Here is a 24,072-nt window from a genome sequence, read left to right as displayed (position 1 = left end):
ATCCTTATAAAACATTCTATAATAATGATGATCTCACACACACTCGAAAATCTGAAATGCTCAAATTCTAAAGCTCATTGATTAAATATGTGGAACAATCATTCAGATCATAAGAATAAATCACTTATCCTTATAAAACATTCTATAGTAATGATGATCTCACACACACTCGAAAGTCTGAAATGCTCAAATTCTAAAGCTCATTGATTAAATATGTGGAACAATCATTCAGATCATAAGAATAAATCACTTATCCTTATAAACATCTAGGTTAAACTATTGCGTATCTATAGTTATCACAATAAGATATCTTTAGATATGAGGACATCGGCACCCACAACAATCAAAGCTGGGCTAGATGGATGAAGTATGAGTAATTGGTGAATCTAATGGGTCTATTGTGTTATTGCTGCAATTAATATTTCTTATGGTATGGGCAATTGGCTGCTCAGAGACTCTCTGCAATCCCCACAGCAGTGTATTTGCAACTTTCCAGGATTCCAAGTTGCATCACCAAAATTCAGTGGCAATGTGGCCAAATTTGGTAGAGGGGGGAGAGTTTGATTTTTTTAAAAAAAGACAAGAATGGAAGTAGCTTTCCTCCCATTCCCATTTTGACTGCCCCTCCTCATCACACTCATTATGGCAAGATCATAGCATTACTAGATAGTTTCAAGAGGCTCTCTTGAAGGTCAGGAATTCAAACTTCAGTGCAAACCCTATCCTCCAAACATTGCTCACTTCTGGCATGGAACAATAGTGGAAAAAGACTTGGTTTAGGAAACAAATTGAAAAGCTTTATCTAAAAATGGGCTCTTAATGTACTGCAGAGAATTCCAAGCTCATTTCCATTTATAGTGTTCTGAGTTCAGACCAAACACCCAGCAATTTTATCTTGACTGCTTTGCCATAACGGAGAAAGGAAAGGCAAAATAAGGTCTTGCTTCCTAGTGAGAAAGATTCAGCTGACCGTTGGCCCAATCCAATTCTATGATTCATTTTCTTTTGATACTATGTTGAAAGATACATGGGTTTACAGATGTTTCTGAACATAGAGAAGGAGCAAAACCCTGTGGCCTCATCTCCCTTGAGCCAAGGAAATACAACTGATAGCAAGGCCTATCCTGTAAATTTCAACAGTCTAAAACGGGACCGGCTTGCTGTCAGACAGTCAAGCTCTAAACTGATTAGGGATTTAAAAGTTAATACCAATCTAGAAATACAGTCTGGAAATCAGTGCTGATCTTTCACTACAGGAGGCATATTATACTTGTCTTACACTGATCAGCAGGCCAGCCCAATGCTGTATTTTGCATCAAATGTAACATCTAGATGAGTTTCAAAAATAATGCCACATACAGTGTTTTGTAATAGTCAAGATGGAACATGATCATAATATTGATAACCATCACCAAACTTGACTGATTTAGGAATGTGAACCAACTTAGGATCAAGAAGCACTTCTGAGGTTTTACATACTTCTCTTTCTCCTAAAGGAGTTTTAACTGCAGCTAATTCTTTTGTACCCAAAGTGTACGTCCACTACAGATCCGTTACATCTTCCATAATTCCCATTAGAGACTCGTCCCCACCCTCAAAAAAGCAGCTTTCAGAAAAGATGCCACCAATAATTCCAAGGCAACTGGAATCTGCAAACTGGGATTTGCAGCAACTGATGACTTCATTCACTCAAACAGCACACAGTGTAGCTAGTTAGCCAATGAGCTCTTCAGTATCTCCCCCAACCCCATGGAATAAGAATAACACAACAGTAAGGTAAACAACTTGCTGCCACTTTTTGATAATCAAACCATTGCTTAAAGGTAAAGGTAAAGGTTCCCCTTGCACATATGTGCTAGTCGTTCCCAACTCTAGAGGGAGGTGCTCATCTCCATTTCAAAGCCGAAGAGCCAGCGCTGTCTGAAGACGTCTCCGTGGTCATGTGGCCGGCATGACTAAATGCCAAAGGCTTACAGAGTGCTGTTACCTTCCCACCAAAGGTGGTCCCTATTTTTCTACTTGCATTTTTTATGTGCTTTCAAACTGCTAAGTTGGCAGAAGCTGGGACAAGTAATGGGAGCTCACCCCGTTACACGGCACTAGGGATTTGAACCACTGAACTGCCAACCTTTCAATTGACAAGCTCAGCATCTTAGCCACTGAGCCACCACGTCCTTTTGGATCATTGCTTAGGGACCAGATTATTTGAGGGACCATCTCTTGCCGGTCACATCCACCCAACCCACTAAAGCAGGGATGCAAGGAATGTTGCGGGTCCCTAAGGAGGTACATCTGGCGGGACTAGAAGAAAAGCCTTATCCGTGTGACTCTCTCCCTTTGGAATATTTATTTATTCATTTATTAAATTTATATTGCCACCTATTCGCCCATGGCAATTCAAGGCGGCTTACAGAATATAAAAACCACATTTAAAAACAGTAAAAATTAATAAAAAATCAAATAAATTAATGTAATAAAATCCCCACCCCCACCCCACCTCCTGCCTCAGCGACATCCAATCACATGAGCCATTTAATGGGCTCCATCCCACTCTGGGTTCCCCAGACCTGCTGGCAGAACCAGGTCTTCAGTGCCTTCCAGAAGAGAATTAGAGTGAAGGCCGTTCTAAACTTTGGGGGAATGATGTTCCAGAGAGAGGGAGCCACCATGGAGAAGGCCCTTCTTCTGGGTCCCACCAGGTATATCTCCCTCGGGGATGGGACCCACAGCATTCCCTGCCTCCCCACTCTAATGGGTTGGGTAGATGTGACCGGCACAAGATGGTCCCTCAGATAACCTGGTCCCAAACCATGAAGGGCTTTAAAGGTGACAACCAACAAGCAATGCAGCTCCCTCAGGAGAGGTGAACATGTGCACACCGGGGTCTGCACAAAACCGTGTGGGCTGCTGCATTTTGCACTAACTGGAGCTTCTGGATGCTCTTCAAGGGCAGCCCCATGTAGAGCATGTTATAATAGTCAAGAAGGGAAGCGATTAAGGCATGAGTGACTGTGAGTAGGGATTGCCTACTTACAATATCATCCTTCAGAAATTAGACTGACCCCCCACTTTGCTATTCTTTTGTAAGACTTAGTTTTGTCAGCGGGGGATGGAGCCAATCAAATGGCTTTTTTGACTCTGTATTGTCGCCAGGGGAGTGATGGTTATTGTTTTTTTTTCCTATACTGTGCTTTTATTGCTTGTGAGTCACCTAGAGTCACTGTGAGCAAATAGGTGGCTATATAAGTTCTCTAAATAAATAAATGAATAAATCTAGTTTCAGTAGCTACCTCTCTGCTTACTGATAGGGTAACCTCTAAACTAGTCCAGGTTTGTTTGCTGTATTCTATCTTTCCACCTGCTCCCATCAGTTTGCCATCTAGCAGGGATCAAAACTGCTTTTCAAAAGTACTGCCAGTTTTAGGGCCAATGATTCAGTAACTCTGCAATGCTGAAACGTTCATTTGGATTTGCTAAGTAGTCTTTACCAGCAGCTGTCGGCTAGCATTTGTTTCCTTACTGTAAGTATAATGTGTAATCATTTTTTTCCTAGCGATTGGCTGGCAATACAGTATGACTTTTGGTTTAACTGACAAAATTTTATATGATGATCAAAAGATCCACTTTGGGGGGATGGAGGAGAAGAACAGACAAATCAGACCAACTGATTCTATTTTGCAGCTGTAAAGGAAGTGATAATGAAGTCTAGAGAGAAAGATGGAGAAATGCACAATAAGACTATAGAAACCGCACACCTCTGGAACAAAATCAAGATAAATTGATTGTTAGGGAGAATAAATCAAAGCTCAAGTTATACCGTAGTATGGCACAGGCATTTTATTTTATTGTTTCACTGTTTTCACTGCTTTATGGTTCTTGCTTTGTTATTTATTGGTTTTATTGTTGTTTTATGAGCCGTCCAGAGATGGGCGGCCATATAAATCTTTAAATAAATAAATAAGTAATAAATCCTGATAGTGCAACAATGGCGTTAATAAGGTAGGCTGGATTCCACTAGGACCAAAATAATTACAGTGGCAAGTTGAGGAAGTTAAAACAGTTTCCATTCCAACCTAATGAGCAAGAGAATAAAACAAGCCAGGGTGAAGTTCAGTGAACTCACTGCTCATAAATATTAGATGATTGTATAGTCCAGCAAATTTTAATTAAGCATATGAAGAAAACGTATCTGAATCTTATGAAAAATATTAGCCAGTAATTTTATTTAATCAATTAATGAAATACCTGTTTATTTACTCCCTATGTAGATCAGACTTTGTTCAAGTTCAAGATAACGTTCAAAATTAAGTGTTTTTACTGTAATGATGCTTTCAAACTCTTTTTCTACACTGGACTGGATCCAGAAGTGCTGTGTTAGAAAAAAATTCTGACAATGACATCAGTTGGTGTGACCCTATGCAAGATGTCATCTTGAGATCATGTGTAAAACTGTGAAAGCTTAATTTGTACAAGAGACTCTACAACATGTCAGACATGTGGAAGTCATCTTTCCATTTCACTTTTTTTTTTGTCACACAAAAATCTTGCACTGTTAACAAAATGGCCTGCCACCGATAGCTAAGGGTCTTCTGTTAACATAAAGGCACTTTTGAACCTAGTCAATAAGCATCATCTGTACTTAAAGCTATAGGAGAGACAAAAAAAAAACAAAATGGTTACCTGATAAATTATGTGATATAAAGTGTGAATCCTAAATCATATGAACCCACCAAAGGAATATTAGAAGTAGATACTGGATATGGCCTTCCTCTTATAAAACTGTCATAAAAATGCATGGTTTATGATTATGACTAGAAGAAGAAAGGCTGATAAATAGACTATAAATTTATGAAGGCAGCTAGTTTATCTCTGAACGTATTAGGTATTCTAAAATTCCGGGTGCTAATGAGCCAAATAATTCATGGTATGGACAAAATGAAAACAGCAAAAGAGCTACTATAATGGGCAGAAAATTGGAGAAGGTGACATGGTTAAAACGAATGAGAAAAAGACGGCAATTTGTCAAGCTCAAAATAGCATACAACAATGCACTTGTCAGTTGTTTTCCTACAGGTCACCGTGAGCAATCAGGCAAGGTTAATGAGAGAATGTGAGACACAACATTAAATAAAAACTGAGGTGCTTAAACAGTTAGAAAATATGCAAGACTATAGTGTAGTTTTGAGTACTTTTAGGAACATCAACTTACAATCTGATCTCCTGGGTCATTCATCAGGAAACAGATAAATGGTATGACAGTCTTAACAATTCTTTGCCATTTGCATTCTATACAGTAATTAGGTTTTCTTTGAACAAAATCTTCAGGCAGCTGGGTTGAAAAATATGGTTGCTCGGAATGCATTCAATAGTGAATCAGTAAAACAATCTTATGTGTGGTGGGGAGAAAGTGATGGTGAATCATCCACATTTGTAAAGCCATAGATACGCTCAGTCTCAGAACATCTATCTGTTCAGAGAAAAAAATTAGTTCTATCCTCTCTTAGTCTCTGTAGCCCAAAGATTCAGAGGTAAGGGCTGCATTGCCGTTTCTTGAATTAATTTTTTAAATTTTATATATTCAAATCAGAATAACCGATAATATGTTTCTCCAACATATTCTGTTTACAGAATTGGGCATTCAGATATTTAGATGCAGAAACCAAAGGAACAATCTTTTTGTTTTCTACTTTTTAAGAATATATTTTTTCAAAAACAGGAAAAAGGAAAACTTGGATAATATACCATATTTTTCGGAGTATAAGACGCACTTTTTCCCCCCTAAAAGGGGGTGAAAATTTAGGTGCGTCTTATACACCGAATGTAGCCCTGCCCACCCACTGGCCCCCACCCTTTGGCCTGTGCCTCGCAGCAGTTACCTCCTTGCAAGCAAACAGCAAGAAAAAACAGCTCCTTTCAGCTTCAGCATAGACAAGAAGGTCGTAAAATGTTGCAAAATTCACTGAACAAATGTCTCACTTAACAACAGAAATGTTGGGCTCAATTGTGGTTGTAAGTTGAGGACTACCTGTAATTCATTATATACTGACAGTGCAACAATTTTTTTTAAAAAAAATCTGGAAAGTATTGGAAGCATTACAGTGATTAAAAAAAAAATACTCCATACCTATACAATAGTGTAATAGCAAATACACAATCCCATTTAAAGTGAATAAGTCTTCTTTCTTTCTCTCCCCTCCCAAATGAACATGCCTGAACAAATTCTGGCAGAAGTGTAAAATAAGAATAATAAACAATAATAATGAACAACACTTTGCCAAACATTCCAGTGAGCTACATTTGCACCTATTGTAATGTTTTGAGGCAGGTACCTCTATCAATCTCATAATGCCCATCGTAGCATTCAGCCTCTTACTTCAGTTTTTTCATATATGGCAGAAAAGTTGTTTGAGATCCTGAAAGGCCATAAAATGATAAATGTTCAAACACTTTCAATAGATTCATGGCTAAATGGACCTGCTTAATTTGATTAAATCTCTGTTAAATTAAGTCATTCACTCATGGTTTCGCATAATTTTAGTTCTGGCCCCAAACAATTTTGCTAGCAGTACAGAATCAACTACTGCATTGTTTCCCTTATTATTATGACTTTCCATATTATGTCCGTATCAATATACTGCATAGCTCTTTGTCACTGAATTGTAAGGCCTAAGAATCAGCAAGTAATTAGATATTCCAGAGAAGCTAAAACACCTAGTGACCAAAATGATAAAGAGGGGTGTGTGTGTGTGTGTAAGAAACTATATTCAGATCAAAGTTCTCAACTGAAAAATACAATCTTTGGATAAGTTGATTCATCAAAGAGTCATATTTAGGATATATTGGACATCCCAAAGAATGCATTTAAAAGAATGGATATTGGATTTTATATGCTAGAGGTATAAAGAATTTGAGGATTCTTTGACTCATATGATATGATTATTGGTAACTTTTTGGGATAGTATATAAGCAGATTTATGGTAGAATGTTTAAATGTTGAATAAGTTAATAGCACTAGCAGTAGCACTTAGATTTTCCAGCCCTCTCTAAGCTGGGCCCTCATTTTACCTACCTTGGAATGATGGAAGGCTGAGTCAACCTTGAGCCTGGTGAGATTTGAACTGCCAAACTGCTGGCAACAGGCAGTCAGCAGAAGTAGCCCACAGTACTGCATTCTAACCACTGCACCACCTCAGCTCGAATATAATGTTAAACTATATACAGATTTGAATTTGACTTTCTATCAGGAATTATGATTGTATAAAGAATGGGGGTGGCTAAAATAATGAAATTGAGAAATTTAAAATTGATATTATTCCAGATGTCAAAAGAATAGCTGTCAGAAATATGTGATCTCTTTATTTTGGAAAAGACAACATTTTCTCCCAAAGGAAATAGCAATATTTATTACTACGGCAAAATTTGTGGTATTTTACAATAATATTTTATATGATCATTATTATATTAATGTATTCATTAGTAAACCAGTAACTATTGGTAAATATAAAATAAATGGTAGATTTTTTTCCCATTTCTTTTTCAGTTTCTATTATTAGTCTTTTGTTTAGTCTCTTAAAAAAAATTAACTATTTTGTGAATTATATCTGCATAACATAAATAAACAATGTGTACTAAGAGTCAAGGAATGTATGTGCATATATGCATGAGATAATATCTACAAAATATTTCTTTACTATGTGCTAATCAAAAGAGAACCCACACAAAACCTAAAAGTATTCAGTGTTTGTAGTACAACTGTTTTAATGGTGGAACACTGCCAGTAATCTCAATGTTTGGGATTACCAGGTTTGCAAAGAAAATTCAACTTGACAGCGTATACTGGAACAGTACTTACATTTAATTACAAGTGAGCCAGATATGTTGACAAGGAGAAAAAATACATTAAAACCATTGTGTATGAATATTCATCACCAACATTTTGAGAATCCACGTAACAGCATCATCTGCAATCTGTCTATTTATCAGAACATGCTATTTAAAATGTACGACTGAAACTAAAATGAAGAGGCAAAGTAAACACCAAACAGAAGCAGAATGGATTATCAAGTTCATGGGAAGCCGGGAGTGGCAGTCCTTAAATGTAAGTACTACACCGAGTGTAGTGTTTGTTTTAAAATGTTGTTAAAGCCCTTGATTTCTAACTGAAACAGTAATGATCTATTCTATCCATTCAAGATTTAGGCATCTTGCTATAAAGGCATACATGTCAGATGCTTCCTCTATGACTTTGGCTGTTGGCTTGCCTGCACCATGACCAGCTTTGGTGTCAACATGAATTAGTAATGGATTGATTTGTTTGGGGCTTCGACCTACAATATGTTGCAGAGAAGCAATGAACTTCAAGGAATGAAGAGGCACCACTCGGTCATCATGATCAGCTGTTAGAAGTAGGACTGCAGGATATTGGATTCCATCACCTTCTGGTATTTTGATATTATGAAGAGGAGAATATCTGCAGAAGAGATACATGCATTTGTACTTTGTGAACACTTATTGGCCTTCAATAGCCAGATAAATAGCAACAGCACTGCTTCACGGTGCTTTACAGCCCTCTCTAAGTGGTTTTACAGAGTCAACATATTGTCCCCAACAATTTGGGCGGTCCTTTTACCCACCTCGGAAGGATGGAAGGCTGAGTCAATCTTGGACAAACAATACTGCCTTCTACTTCAAAAGATTATTGTTTTATTAATTTATTATTTGATGATTTTCTTTTATTAGTTTTATTTTTTATATATGGTGTTTTTATATCCCTGTAAGCTGCCTTGAGCCTCCATGTGCGAATAGGCGGCAATACACATTTTCTAAATAAATAAAATAAATAAATAAAAGTTCTAGGGAATGGAGGAGGAGCAGGATAGTTGCAGCTGAAAAAACAATTGGATATGTCCATAATATGTAATACAGCACAATCCATGTCATGGAAACAGACATCTGCTCCTGAAAAATTATTCCCACTGAATCCCATACTTGCATTATTTCCTGTGTTATTTCAATCTTCCAGCATGGATTTGAAGCCTGAACAAAGCTGGAAAACTTACTTCACTTGCAGATAGCTTGGTAAACAATAGCAATAGCCCTTAGACTTATGTACCGCTTTACAGTGCTTTATAGCCCTTTACAGCCTTCTCTAAGCAGTTTACAGTCAGCATATTGTTCTCAACAATCTGGGTCCTCATTTTACTGACCTTGGAAGGATGGAAGGCTGAGTCAGCCTTGAGCCGGTGAGAATCGAACTGCTGGCAGTTGGCAGAATTAGCCTGCAATACTGCATTCTAACCACTACGCTACCACGGTATGATCAACAAAGGTTAAAAATAGCAAATTCAGTGCTAGAGGTTATTAGGATATAGATCAAAAATAATCTTAACTGCTTGATACAATTCTCTATAAGATTTTCTTTCTGTTGTGGAATACTACATAGTTCTGGTCACCAAATCTTAAAAAAATGTTATGCATCTGAAGAAAATACAATCAAATCAAACTATCAATATACTATTGGAACATCCAGAAAAATATAGGGCTTCGGAGTTCATAAGAGAAGTTTCTAAAATGGAAATACAGAAAACATATTTATGCAGTGACAAGCATTTGCCAATCTGGCAACTTCCACATATGTTAGAAGATGTTATTTCCAAATAAGGCTTGCATTTTGGGGAGATTAGGACACGTGGTGGGGGAAGGCTGGTCTAGTCCTTTATTAATTTGTGGAATACATCCGCATTTAATTTATACTACTAAACCACATTAAAAAACCCTTTATATTTCTCAGCTTTTGTGCAACAAAATAGAAAAATAAACAGCATTTTTATTATTGTTATTCAGCAGTCTAGTAGAGTATGCTGTATGTAAACAGGGAGATATTCTTTACTTACTTGAGCAGCCAATCAAATTGTTCTTTATAATCCGAGCATCCAAAATCTGTAGTCCACGCATGACCAATGGTGAATTTGTGGAACTTTAGCATGTCCATCACTCCAACCTGAGCAATCGCACAGGCAAATAGATCTGGGCGCTGGTTGGCACAGGCAGCTGAAAAAGTTGGAACGATACTCACCTATTAGCACTGACGAATACCTACTATAGAATGTTTTCAAATACAGCGAATAAGAGCTAGTATGTTTGAAAACTTAAGGAGGTACCAAATGTTACTTCAACATCAAAGCAGAGGAAAGAACCAACCTAGAACTAAGAAGAAATTTCCTGAGAGAATAATAAAACAGAGGAACGATTTACCTCCAGAAGTTGTTGGTGCTCCAACACTGGAGGTTCATAAGAAGAGATTGGACAACCATTTGTCTGAAATGGTGTAGGGCAGTGATGGCTAACCTTTTTGCTGTCGTGTGCCAAAAGCAGGGGGAGCAGGGGTGTGTCGCGTGTGTGCGTGCCCATATCCATAATTCAATGCCCCACCCGCGCTCTCCCCGCTTTTGGCACGTGACGGCAAAAAGGTTATCGGTGGACCCAGCAGGCCTGTTTTTTGGAGCCTGGGGAGGGTGAAAACAGCCTTCCCCACCCACCCCGGAGGCCCTCAGGAAACTGCACATTTCCTGACTTCCGGTGGGCCTGGAAGGCCCGAAAATCAGCTGGCCAGCGTATGCATGTGCATGGGGGTTAACTAGGGCAACGCTCGCGTGCCCACAGATATGGCTCCACGTGCCACCTGTGGCACACGTGCCATAGGTTTGCCATCACGGGTGTAGGGTTTCCTGTTTGAGCAAGGAATTGGACTAGAAGTCCTCCAAGGTCCCTTCCAATTCTGGTTATTCTGTTAAGCAGTCCTTTTCTTTAAAAACTAACAGTAGATGATACTGGAACACTTCTACCATGAGATTAAAACATGTTGTGTCTAATGTTTAATATAACTACAAAAACAAAGCTCTATGTTTTGAACACAGGTAGGCAGCTTGTACTCCTTAAGCCCTTTCTGATAAAATGTCTGTATCATTTTCTCCCTCTTTCGAGGCCTAGGCAAGACCAAATAGCTTCTCAAATTTTGAAGAAAGCACTCCACGCACTCAAAAAATAAAAATAAAAATTGGGGACTCCTCCGCAAATCCCACTTTATACATTATGCATCTACAACCCAATTTATACCATTATTCCACCTATTACAGATGTTTATTTTTCTAGAACACTGTAAGTTAAATTTCCAGCCACAAAAAAAAAAAAAAAAAGTCAACCTCTGGATCATCAATTAGTAGGTACACAAGAAGGGCAACATGGAGCAAAAATAGTAACTGGCAATTAAAAATGGGCAGAAGTGAACGTTTACTAATCACTTAAGTTGGATACAAATATGAATTGTGTTTTCCCAGTAGAATATTTTTCAGCTTGGTGTCCTCTAGATGTCCTGGGCTATAGAACTCATTATCCTTAGGCAGTCCCTGCCTGGAAAGATTAAGATTTTAGAGTTTAACATAGTTGGAGAAAACCAGGTTTGAAAACCATCTTTTTATGTACTGAATTTTTTGTGTAGATAGTCCTAGCCAACACATTATGCATATAGCTTCTATACAGACAGATGTGCTAATGGGCACTTTAGATATCTCTATGATGTCTAGATATGGAGCAAATTTTTGTGAGTCTGTTAACAAATGTGTTGGTGAATTTTTTAAAAATGGACTTTGAAGACCTCTCCTTTGCATATCCCCAAGTTGCTTTTGCATTCCATCCAAGGTAATCAAATAACAGAAATATACAGCCTCTGATCTTACCAACTAAGAGGCCTCCATTTGAACCTCCATTAATAGTCAGCTTTTTCGGAGATGTATAACCCTCTTGGGCAAGATACTCAGCTGCAGACTGGAAGTCATCAAAGCAGTTTTGTTTATTGGCCAAGATTCCACCTAAGAACGGAGAAAAACCAATTAACTCCTTCAGAACTCATACAGACTTTGGATCCTAGCATAATGCAGGGAGGTACAAAAATCACATTTTGGGATGACTTTTCAACTCCATGAGTATTTTAAATAATTTATGAAGTTGGGAATACAAAAGACAATAGCGATCTCTTTCAACAAAAGAATCAGAAGATGGTTCTGCCAATAACTTTAATGCTTTCAAAAGCTTTGAATAATGCATAAAAATGCTGAAGACTGGAAAGTACAAAATAAAAACTCCACTACTATTTTAGGTAATGTTCCTAATAACGCATCCCATCTAAAAGCCTTACATGGAGCAATATGACTATGAGTAGCCCTGAAAAAAGTTACCTAGATTTTTAATGGAAACTATAATCTTCCTTTTTTTTCCACAGCATTTTAAAATGCATAACTGTATGAAAGCAGATGAGAATGAGAATTTTTAAAAACAAGCATGAAACCTGGTATCAAACACATGGATCTTCGTTATGAGGCCAGCTATTTTTATTTTATTTATTTGTATCCTGCCTTTAATATTTTTACAAATAATTCAAGGGGACGAACGTATCTAACACATCTTCCTCCTTCTATTTTCCCCACAACCTGTGAGATTGGTTGGGCTGAGTGACTGGCCCCTAAGTCACCCAGCTGGCTTTCATGGCTAAGGTGGGACTTGAATTCAGGGTCTCCCGCTTTCTAGCCTGGTGCCTTAACCACTAGACTTCTATCTCAGTAATCAACTCAAAAGAACTAAAATGAACAAAATATAATGCAATCAAGTACTAATTAATTCAGCTGTCCAGCAAGGAGGCCAATGTGACTTGTCTCTTAAGCCTAACCTTACAAATAGTGGCTCACATTCGTTTATATCTGTGATACTGTGATGAGCCAGTGTGGCACAATGGTTAGAATGCAGTATTGCAAACTAATTCTGCCAATTGCCAGGAGTTTGATTCTTAAGGTTGACTCAGCCTTCCATCTTTCCAAAGTCAGTAAAATGAGGACCCAGATTGTTGGGGGCAATATGCTTGACTCTAAACCATTTAGAGAAGGCTAAATTACTGTGAAGCAGTATATAAGTCTATGTGCTATTGCTACTGTGCTTCTGGTCACTTGCAGAGACTCCTGAATGACAATTATCACTCTACCTCCCATTTTGGGGTTGTGATTGCTATGACACTTCAAACCCAGATGGGTTCATTTCCATGAGAGAAACTCTCTACTATTTTCCCATTCAGATCAAAATGACACGCACTAGGTTTGCTCTATCAACCAAGATTAAATCAGGGGTGAAGATAGATTTATTACTGGTGCACGATTGAATATATAGTGGAGGGAAGGATCAGATCCTTTTTGTGAATGAAATGCATTCTATTTGCACAAGACTATTTAGGTTCAAGTCCTTGGGCATAATATTTAGAATTAAGTTGTATAAAGTTTCTTTTTAAGGTGCTACCATTTTTGGCTTGCACAAAACTTATTGATCATATAAAATCTGAGCGACCATAAATAAAAGGTGACCCTTTTCAAATTCTTTAACCATTTCAGTGTATCCTTTATAGCATTTCAAAACCTTGGTGAATGCAAAAAAATAACTAGAAGTACCCTTGCCATCATATAGGAATATATGAAACATTCAAAATTAAATGCAACCAAGGTTGAAAGGAACATATAATACATATAGCTTTGAAAAAGCTATAGCAGAGCCTAGATTATCTTGAGTGAACTCAAAAAAAGTGAATAAACAGGATTGGACCTGGCTAATATTTGAACAGAAGTTCATCTCGAAATCCCAAAGTTGTACCTAGATTGGAAGGTCTAAGAAAATATCCTGGGAAAGGACAATTGCCAACCACACCTATACTGATGCCCAAAACCCCTCAACATGGTCACATCCATAGCCTTTGGCTCTGAATACACCATGGAAAACTAAAGTGAGTAGAAGAGAAATCCTGTCCTCCTTCAGTAGTGCAACTTTCTCTCTCTACTTACTCACTTATTGCATTTGTATAGTCACCCATCTTATACCAAATGTTGGACATCTCTCAATTAAGAATTAAAACAATGTAAAAGTCATATTAACCATAAAACAAAAACAAACCTATCTTTCCATGCAATCTAAGACCCGCTGCACTAAAATATACAAACAGATCTCTAGTTACTACCAATATGCAGTCTGCAATGCCTATTATGCCAGGAAATGTGGAAATAAAGACCATTCAGGACAATGTGACTGTTATTAAAATTCACATTAAAGCTCTTCAGCTGGTTTCCAGTTATTGCCAAATACTTCGCCTGGGGTATTAAAATGCTGCCAAGAGTGCTTTATATTTCCTGAAACCATTGTGTTTCTTTTCCGAATTATTGGTAAACTCTTTAAATTAGGGAAACAGTGAATACTAAAAAGTCATAAAATGCTAAAATGCATAAAAGTAAGAGGGAAACGTGGATATTTTTGAAACGTTGTTTGAAAGAGCTTTTGAAAAAAATGCAATTGAGAATAACTTTTTTTTTTAAGAATTAAGAAGTGTGAGAGATTTTAATAAATTTATGACTGTGATGTTTTATGTTAATGTTTAGGGTTTGTACCTTTATCCAGAGCATAAAGATGAGTAATGAATAGTAAGGCAAACAAATTCAAGCTGAAATCAAAATCAGCTTTCAGTTGACCAACATTGTTATTGCAATATGAAATCTTACCTTTGTGCCAGGTCTCGCCATATTCGCCACCTCCTCTGATATTAGCCACAGCTAGAATACCGCCTAGATGCCTTATAAAAATAAGCCTTGATACACTGCAAAATAATAAAAGCAGCCTCAATTAATAGCTAAATATGTGTAAGTTATGGCCTTTGGAATCAGCTGGAGCTAAAATATAGCAGTAGCAAGAACATTGATTTTCCTGATGAATTACCACAAATAAAATATTTTACTGATACCATACATATTATAGTGAAAAATCTTTCTGTGGTTCATTCAGCAAACCTAACTCACTGACCAAAAATGTATTTCAATTCTGCCTTTCATAGCAGTGACCTCTAAAGTCAATGAAAGAAATAAAGTCAATGAAAAATCCACAGTAGCTTATTCAAATTTTTCCAACTTTATATTTCATGTATGGAAATACAGATAGTCCTTGACTTCTAATCACAATTGCAACCAGAATTATCATCACTAAGCAAGGCGATCGTTAGGTTGTGCCTGACATTTTTGCCATAGTTTTTAACAAATCATGTAGTCACTAAGCAAATGTGGCTTCCTTCACTGATTTTGCTTATTGGAAGCTTACTAGGAAGGTTACAGGTGACGATCATGTGACCCTGGGATGCTGCAACCATTGTAAACACATGTCAGCAGCTGAATTCGGGTCATGTAACAGCAGGGACGCTTCACAGCCATGAGAGGAACTAAATCACTTTTTTCACCGCTGTTATAATGGTTGTTAAATGATTGTAAGTCAAAGACTACCTGTAATTCATTTATACAACTTTACTCTTGAAGCTTAGATGTTAGAAGGGAGAAGTATCTTGATATGTTCAATTTAGGAGAAGCATCTATCTATCTATCTATCTATCTATCTATCTATCTATCTAGCTACCTACCTACCTACCTACCTACCTACCTACTTATCTATCTGCTTATTCTGAGTTAATTCAACTGTATTAAAGTTCACTTCAGTATTACATAATTCATATCTTTGTAACAATGCTAGACAGGGAGAATCCATACTACTACTCTTGCAATATTTACTATAATTTAGTAGTCCTAAGGAACATTTAGACATTCTGACTTGGAATATATTTAGATATCCCAGCCTAGCAATCTGAATTCCATTTTTATATCTGTATAACCATTTTGAAGGCACATTTCCTGAGCAAATGTGGACAAAAGCTGCCTAGGACAGCTTATTTTACAGCTTGGAATGCCACAAATGGAAGCTTAACTTTTAAAAAAAGAATCCGTCAGATAATAAAAATAAATTAGACATATCAAGCATAAAAGGAATGCAGCTTTTAGAAAATGTGCAAAAAAGCATCTTTGAAATAATAGTTAATGCCATCTCTCTGTATGAGAATTAATTAATCAGATTTTTAAAAAATCCTTCTCTTCTCCTTACCGCTTTGTCAACCTGGGTGTTTATATTAGCTGGTTTTGACAGTAGCATGTTTTTTTGGTTTTATCTGTGAATGAAATCTATTAATGATTTTGGGAGCACTTTTAAGTGGATTGAATAGGGGGCTAGGTGGGACATGAACTGTGGATGACCTGTCATTTCCAAAGCTTTGCTGACTTGGCATAAGTGATTATTTATTTTTAGATTATTCTCCATTTCAAAGAAAGGACTGTGTTTGCATGTTTATAATTTGAAGCATTCTAATGGGGTCTTGGGATATCTGCATAAATACCCCTGCAGCAAATCTATTACCTCTGAATGTGGAGAGAAAGCTCACACTCTCTTAACGTTGGCGCATAAAGCAAGAGAACTGCAACTAATTACAAAGATGTCAGAGTCATTAATCAAGCCTAAATACTATTAACCATGTTACAATTAGTGATCACAAAAGGAAAAAGGATAGGAAAAAAGCCTGCTGTCAAACGCTATTGAAAACTAATGGAGTCTAATGTTGAGAGAGTAAAAATAATATACTAGAAAAATACAAATCATCCTGGAAAATATTCCACATTTTCCCCAAATAATATTATTTACATACCACTTTATACAGAAAGCCAGCTGCCATTCAGAGGTGATTTATATGTCAAATTATGATACAGTACATACTGTATCTACTTCTACCATTCCTACCTTAGACATTTTATATATGTGATCTATTTTACTTGACTATTCTTTTATTCTAATTAGTTCTCTGTTCAAGGCAATGATTCTCTACAGAGCCAATATTCCTCTTATGCATGCCTGAAGTAGAACAGAGCGATTAGAGAAAGAACCTTCAGACATCAGGGTATGTATACTGATGTGACATATTCTATATGCTTTATATAATACATAATAAACTGACACAAAAAAATACATCTTCCTGCTGAGCTCAGAGTTTGAAGGTTTGAAAGATCTGGAGCTTGAAGATTATAAAAATGTTTTGAAGTCCACCTAGAACAAAAAACTTGTTCCTTGCTTCTGGGTGTATGACTCATTTATTTAGTGTTTACTGTCAGGCTGTATCTATATATTTCTGGTTGAGTGATTAGTACCGTATAAGAGACATAGAACAACAAGAAAAAAATGAGGACAGACATCATGTAGAAAGTATACACATGGAATGCTGGTGGAATATAAGTATTTTCCAGGTAATCTGTTCTGGAATTGTATATACGGGGAACTTCCTTCCTTCCTTCCTTCCTTCCCTTCCCTTCCCTTCCTTCCTTCCCCCCTCCCTTCTTCCTCCCTACAATCTATATGGTTTATATCAAAGAAGTTCTGCTTTATAAAAGGAACTAAAATATAAGCAAACCACATAGTCTACAGTGGAATTAAGAATCTGTAAGAGACTCTACAACTAGGGGAGAGAAATGCTGTGTGGAGATGAAATGAAAACGTTTGTTTGAAAATGTGTGGAAAAACGTTTGAATAATACCTTTTGCAAAAGATAACAGAATGGGTGTGATGCAGCTCTTCCTCATCCCCCCAAACAGATTTTTACTGGGTAACAGGGAGACTTAAAAAGAAGTGACAGTAAATAGAGGCGCCTTAGTCCAGAATGGATGTACAACACAAAAGTGTGTAAAGGTCCCCTTAGCGACGGTTACTACTTGCTTTTTCAGCAGGAGCCTTGTGTCCAAGTGTATCCTCAGATTGCACACCGAGTACACCGACACTCAGGCAGTGTCACCTCATCTAGGATCAGACGTGGAAAAACCTTAACATTAGAAGGCCCAATCCTAAACATACAAAGCCATTCAGTCTTACTTAGACTCAGGCAGTCCTCTGAGGGGGAATACCACTGTGAAGGGGGGTAGGAGATATAGAGCGGGGTATAAACCCTAACCCTGACCTCAAATGGACTACCTCACAGAGATGCTTCATGCTGATGTTAAATAAGAGAGGAGAAAGGAATTCTTGGCTCATCAACACTGATTGGATCTGACTCTGGAAGAAAGAGGAAAACCAGCCTAACACAGTGCTACACACCCCCAACTCCCAAAGCCAGCCCAGAAGGATACCATGATCTAAGGCAGGAGTGTCAAACTCAATTGCATTGAGGGCCGCATCAGGGTTGTGTTTGACTTCGGGGGGCCAGGGTGGGTGTTGCCAGGATGGGCATGTCAAGGGCACTTGTGGCCCGAGCACTCTGCCAGCAAAAATGGGCTCCTGAGCTTTGTTTTCGGCTGTAATGGCCTCCTGCAACCCTCTGCTAGTGAAAATAGAGCTCAAGAGAGCTCCCCCCCCACCCCCCGGCTCTGTTTTTGCTGGCAGAGGCACCACGGGCCGGTCATTTGCTGTTTCCAGGGCAGCCCTGCAGGCCAGATCTAAGTACCCCGCGGGCCAGATCCACCCTCAGGGCCTTGAGTTTGACACCCCTGATCTATGGTATCGAAAGCTGTTAGGAGATCAAGAAGAGCAAGAAAGAATGCATTATCTCCATTCACCTTCATGTCTTCCAAGAGCGTGATCAATGCTACCTAAACTAAATTGTAGCAAGATACAAGATTATTTATGTATCAGTGATGCTCTATATCCCCATGTTTTGTCTCCGGAGAAGACTGCGCTGCTTCTGAAGGGGCAGATCCATGATTTGGGGTCATTCTAAAGTCATGGCTCCTAGTTGATCAGCAGGTGAAAGCCATAGCTACGAAACTTTGCTCAGCTTCAGCTGGTACAACAGTTGCATTCCTATTTTCAGGTTTCAATTTTTTCACAAACTCCCATCTTTCTACTTACCTATAGCTTGGTGTGATAGATATGTTGAAGCCACCATAACCATAAAGGAAGGCAGGATGAGACCCATCCAATTTGATTCCTTTTTTGTGGATAATAAACATTGGTATCTTTGTACCATCTTTGCTTGGGTAAAAAACCTGACACAAAAAGGAAAGGGAAAATAAAACTGAATGATGAGAATACTTGGGAGTATTCTTATAGTCATATTAGTCACAGATACTCTTTTACCTGAACAAAACAGAAGGGGGAATGAAGAAAATTTTGCTGGGATACTTAATAATAATAATTTCCTTCCTAGACAAGAAGGAATTTTAATCGAACAGAAATTTAAATGTCTATAGAAATTCTAAATCAGCATTGAAGTTGCCAATTATCCTTATTTGTGATAAGCATCCCAAAAAGGTGTTTTATATGCTGCTAATACATTTTGGTAATACCATAACCCTAGAAGATAGGTGAGAACCTGTGGCTCTCTGGATGTTACAGATTAAAAATACCAGCATATTTTAGTATTGGCCATGTAACTTAAAACTGCTGGGAATTGTAGTTCAACAACATCTGAAAATCCACAGCTATTCAGGCCTGGTCTACAATGAATTATGTACATTATCCAGGCAATAATTTATTTTTTATAATCACATATCGTGAGTATAAATATGAAATATATTGCATAAAATGTGACAATGGACAATGAATTGATAACATCTTGAAACGGAAACGAACAAATTCATGAAAAATCAGTTTATAAAGAGCTTACTGACTTTATACTACCTCCTGAATCATTTAAATACTATTTGCTGGGAAATGCAAAGGAAAAGGTGATTTGGGGCCTTCTTGAAAGTATCTGATTGGCATTTTACTAGTATTGAGTACTGAACTCAACATCTCTTAGCTGATGCAGCAAGGCTTTTGTAATATTTATAGATAATTTGGAAACAAAACAATGTTTACATCAAATGCATTCATGGAGGTGAAAAGGAAGAAGTCCCAAGAAGACAGAATCAATCACTATAAAGATTGTTGCTGTTAAGATGCCTAGAAAATTGCTGACTCACATAATATATGTTTAAAAAATAACACAAGGTTTTGATACAGATATTCATAAAGCTAAGGCTTAATTAACAATGGATGTATAGAAAAAAAATAAAACAGAACCCAAAGGAAATTTATAACATCAAGCATAAAGACAGTCAAAATGTTAAAGGGTGTTTATGTTCGATAATGGACTAATCATAAATTAATAATTCTGGCTCTTCCTAAATCTTTTTGATATCTTGCCAGATGTTAAAACTGCAGAGAACAGGTTTATTTGCCATTTCTGATTTTGCTGCCATTTTGAATACTAGAACAGTTTAGTTTCAGATTGATTTTGTCTTTTCTTCCCAACTACTTCATAGTCCCCTTTAAAAATAATTTTACATTGTAAGGCTTTTAGCAGAATTCCTGAATTTAGTCAGAATAGTCAAAAAGATGTATATAAAGATCAATAGAAGGAATTAATGAATGAGAAGCATTAATTTCCAGTGCTACAATAAGATTTCTTCCCTAAATGAGGTAATTTCCAGATGTGAACTTCCAAGTCCTAGAATTGTCATATGAATTCTGGTGACTGAATTCATATATCATGAGTTTCAAATTGAGGAAAGATGTCCTATATAATTCTTGGGCAAGAATCCTTGGCTGCATTCTGAAATTAATCACTGGTTTACACAAATAGCTTTCTCTAGGTATAATGTTCTATTTTACCCAGTGAAGAACGTGCTCCACATTTCTGAGGCATTACTTTATGTAGACTTAGTATCTAGGACATAATCAGGACATATCTAGTGACATAGAGGTCCCACATATGGAGAATTTTCCCCAACTAGACAACCTCCAGAAGTGTTGGGATTACCTCTTCTAGAATTCCCAGCCAGCATAGTCAATGGATAACCTGAGTAGGAATTCAAGGAATTATAGCCCTAGTAATATGAGGGCAAACAGTGCATGATGATGATTGATGATTTAAAGCTTTAAAAATCATAGAATGTTTACCCTGATTTTTTTTAAATAAGTAAGAAAAAAATATTCTCTAAAGAAACTGAAGGCACCTTCCCTGGAATAAAGCAATGAAATGAGGCAACAGTTATTTTTGAAACTAGATATTAATTCCACTCATCCTGGCTGGGGAATTCTGTGAGTTGAAGTCTACAATGTCTTAAAGTTACTATGGTTGAGAAACACTGCCCTAGGGCCTCATGTGTCTTGACTGTAGCTCTCAGAAATCTCCCAACAATTTTAAAATTGTAACTTTTAATGTTACAAAATGGGATAAACTGTTTAAAGCTTAAATAATGTTTTATATTACTATATATCCTTAATTCATAATTACCTTTAAACACAGATGACCCTTTTAGCTTTTGTCTTGGCTGTAAAACTACTTTCTGGACTGTGGCCCCAGTAGAGTAGCCAAAGGTTCTCAGCTGTGAAAAAGTAACCCCTGGATAATGTGATCCTATTTTTTTAAGCAACCTGTTAATTATTCTTCAATACTATAGCATTGAACGTTTTAGAAAATCACAAGTATCTAGGAGCAGATAACACACCTCAAATTGTAAGAAGAGAATGCTAACAAATCAAAATAATGAATTCTTCAAAGAACATATACTGATTAATTTGACTTGATGAAGGGATTTTTTTTTTGAGGAAAAATGGAAGTTCAGCATAAACCAATGCCTTTAAGACTCAGATGTAGATTGGGTGCCAACTAATTTTTCTCTGAATCCCCATGGTGGTCCGGGGCTGATTTGTTTTGAGTAAAAGAGAGGCTGGGTATACTAATGATGTCAGGCTTGTTAAACTTTCAGAGTAATATAATGAAGGGTCCTATCATAGATATGCCAACAAGGCTGTTATGAAAGATAGAAGACTCAGGATAAATAATCAAGGAAGCCCTTCAGAAAAGTTCATTTTTCTATTTCCCATTCATGGGACAAGAAGCAGTGTCATGCTGATCAAGGCCAAGTGCCAGAAGATAGTCATTTAGAAAAATACCTCGTTAGTGAATTTGGCAGCCTGGCAGCAAATAAGCTCACCAGGTGGCAGAAGGGGGGAAAAAAAGAAGAGAAATGAAAGAGCAAGGACAATTTTCAAAAAAAAAGTTCAAACAGAAATCCAGCAGCGAGGGTAAAGGATTAGTGAGCTTGTATTAGTATTCTTATTCTCCTTACTTGACCAAGCTGAAGAAATAGTTTTATTCACCCTGAAAAAATATTAAATGTAAAAACAAGTTTGATATAAAACAGATCAATTTTGAGGTCACTTAATTCTACTTATATATGAAAGTTAAAAGACTATTTCATATAAAATAAAGCAGTATTCTCTATCATTTAAGATATTACTAAAACAAAATTTTATTTTGCTTTTATTAAGGCAGTTATTAGTGCTCCTAACAATTATTGAAATGACAGTCAATAGAGAAACTAAAGTTAGAGAGAAGAAATAAAACCAACATAAGAGTCTTTGCAATATTAAAAAATTGACATAATTGGAACTGGAGCATGTAGTCCCAATTTTTTTCTTCTTCTACTTCAATGTTTGCTTTATCTCAATGTTTTCTCATATTTGACATACAGTCATCCTAGTAACAGTAAGTGGTCAATGCCTGGAATGCTCTACTTGACTCCATTGTTACTTCCTCAAACCCCCATAGCTTTAACCTTAAAATGTCTACCGTGGGCCTCACACCATTCCTAAGAGGTCTGTAAGGTAGCGTGCATAAGCGCACCAGCGTGCCTACCGTCCCTGTCCTACTGTCCCTATTTATTTGTACTCATTGATGTGCTCGTGTCCATGTTTATCCTTATATCTGTTATCTCATACATGTTTGACAAACAAACTAACTAACTAACTAAATAAATAAAAAATAAATGGTATTGCAGAATAAGTCTCTTTTGCCATTGATTATCAACAACTCCTACATCCAAAGAAAGCTCATTTCTCCCAGGATTATCTCAGCAATAAACGCTTTTTTCTGAGAACCATCTTTAGAAGTTCTCTTAGGTACTTAGGTGCCACTCACGGATTCCCAACGTCCACTCTAAATATAGCCAGTTCTTAAACTTATTAGTTGATTCTTATACAGCTTCAAATCCTAGTTTGGAATCAGATGAAATGGCAATAATGGACTGACTTCTGAACAGGTGGCATTATTAACAATTGTGCATGGGGACTTCCAGAGGAGGGATGGTGAACTGGACATACTCCTGAGAAAGCAGAACCATTGACTACAGCAACATCTGTCAAAGAACTGGTCAAAGAACTGGTGAGTAGGCTTCTTCTTCAAAACTGCTTGGATAAAGAGAGGACAGGAGATTGCCCACATGTGCTCCACAGGACTGAAGCCTTCTGTGGGTTAGAGGTTGGGAGATGGAGGGATTAGCCATCTTGATCACAACTGTTCTGGAGCCTTTTAAAGGCTACTAACATTGCAAACCTCACTTTTGGAAATTTCCAATTAGCTAACAAGTTTGAAAAGTCACCAAATAAGTTAAACTTCAACTCTGAACACTGGAAAATTAATTATAATCTTAAGAATTTAAAGAATTTAAAATAAACAGCAAAAACTCACAATTTTTTAGTTTGCTTTAATCTTTTGTAATTTCAATCTGTTTTTATATTTATAACTGTTTTTTATGACTATATGCGTTATTACACTGTAAGCCGTTCAGAGTCGCTTCGAACTGCAAGTTGGGCAGCATATAAATTTAATAAATAAATAAAAATCAATCTATTGCAACTTTGGTATGTGGGTGTAAGAGAAAGAATATATTGCATTCACAGCAGCAGTGGGATTCAAATTTTTTTATTACTGGTCCTGTGGGTGTGGCTTGGTGGGCGTGGTATGGCTTGGTGGGTGTGGCTTGGTGGACGCGGCAGGGGAAGAATACTGTAAAATCTCCATTCCTTCCCCACTCCAGGGGAAGGTTACTGCAAAATCCCCATTTCCTTCTGATCAGCTGGGACTCGGGAGGCAGAGAATAGATGGGGCTGGGGCCAGTGGTGGGTTGCTACCAGTTCACCCCGGTTCAGGCGAATCAGTAGCAGCGGTGGCAGGAGGCTCCACCCACTCACCCAGACGTCATCAAAAATGCTCTGCGCATGCACAGAACCTTCTGCATATGTGCAGAAGCGCTGCACGCTCACAAAGCAAGCCTGCACGCTCCCAATAGCGAACTGGTAGTGCAGGGATTTGAAACCCACTACTGGGCAGGGCCCAGTACCAGGTTTACCGGTTCTCCAAATTACTCAAAATTT

General features: G+C 37.4%; 1 protein-coding gene across 1 annotated transcript in view; it reads right to left on the bottom strand.

Annotated features, from left to right (window-relative positions):
• Positions 1–7,740: 7,740 nt before the first annotated feature.
• PREP (prolyl endopeptidase) overlaps positions 7,741–24,072 on the bottom strand; it is a 59,212-nt gene continuing 42,880 nt past the window's right edge. The window contains exons 11-15 of the mRNA XM_070953717.1: positions 18,778–18,914; positions 14,583–14,677; positions 11,736–11,867; positions 9,894–10,050; positions 7,741–8,470 (exon numbers count right to left, since the gene is read on the bottom strand). Coding sequence (XP_070809818.1) covers positions 8,176–8,470; positions 9,894–10,050; positions 11,736–11,867; positions 14,583–14,677; positions 18,778–18,914 — 816 coding nt within the window. The 3' untranslated portion in view covers positions 7,741–8,175. The remainder of the gene's footprint in view (positions 8,471–9,893; positions 10,051–11,735; positions 11,868–14,582; positions 14,678–18,777; positions 18,915–24,072) is intronic.

This window comes from Pituophis catenifer, unplaced genomic scaffold (genome assembly GCF_029215685.1).
Source record: "Pituophis catenifer annectens isolate HBS135680 unplaced genomic scaffold, rPitCat1.0.hap2 SCAF_1, whole genome shotgun sequence".
NCBI classification, from domain to species: domain Eukaryota; kingdom Metazoa; phylum Chordata; class Lepidosauria; order Squamata; family Colubridae; genus Pituophis; species Pituophis catenifer.
The sequence above is the reverse complement of the archived record's forward strand: the minus strand, read 5'-3'. Positions and strand labels throughout refer to the sequence as shown.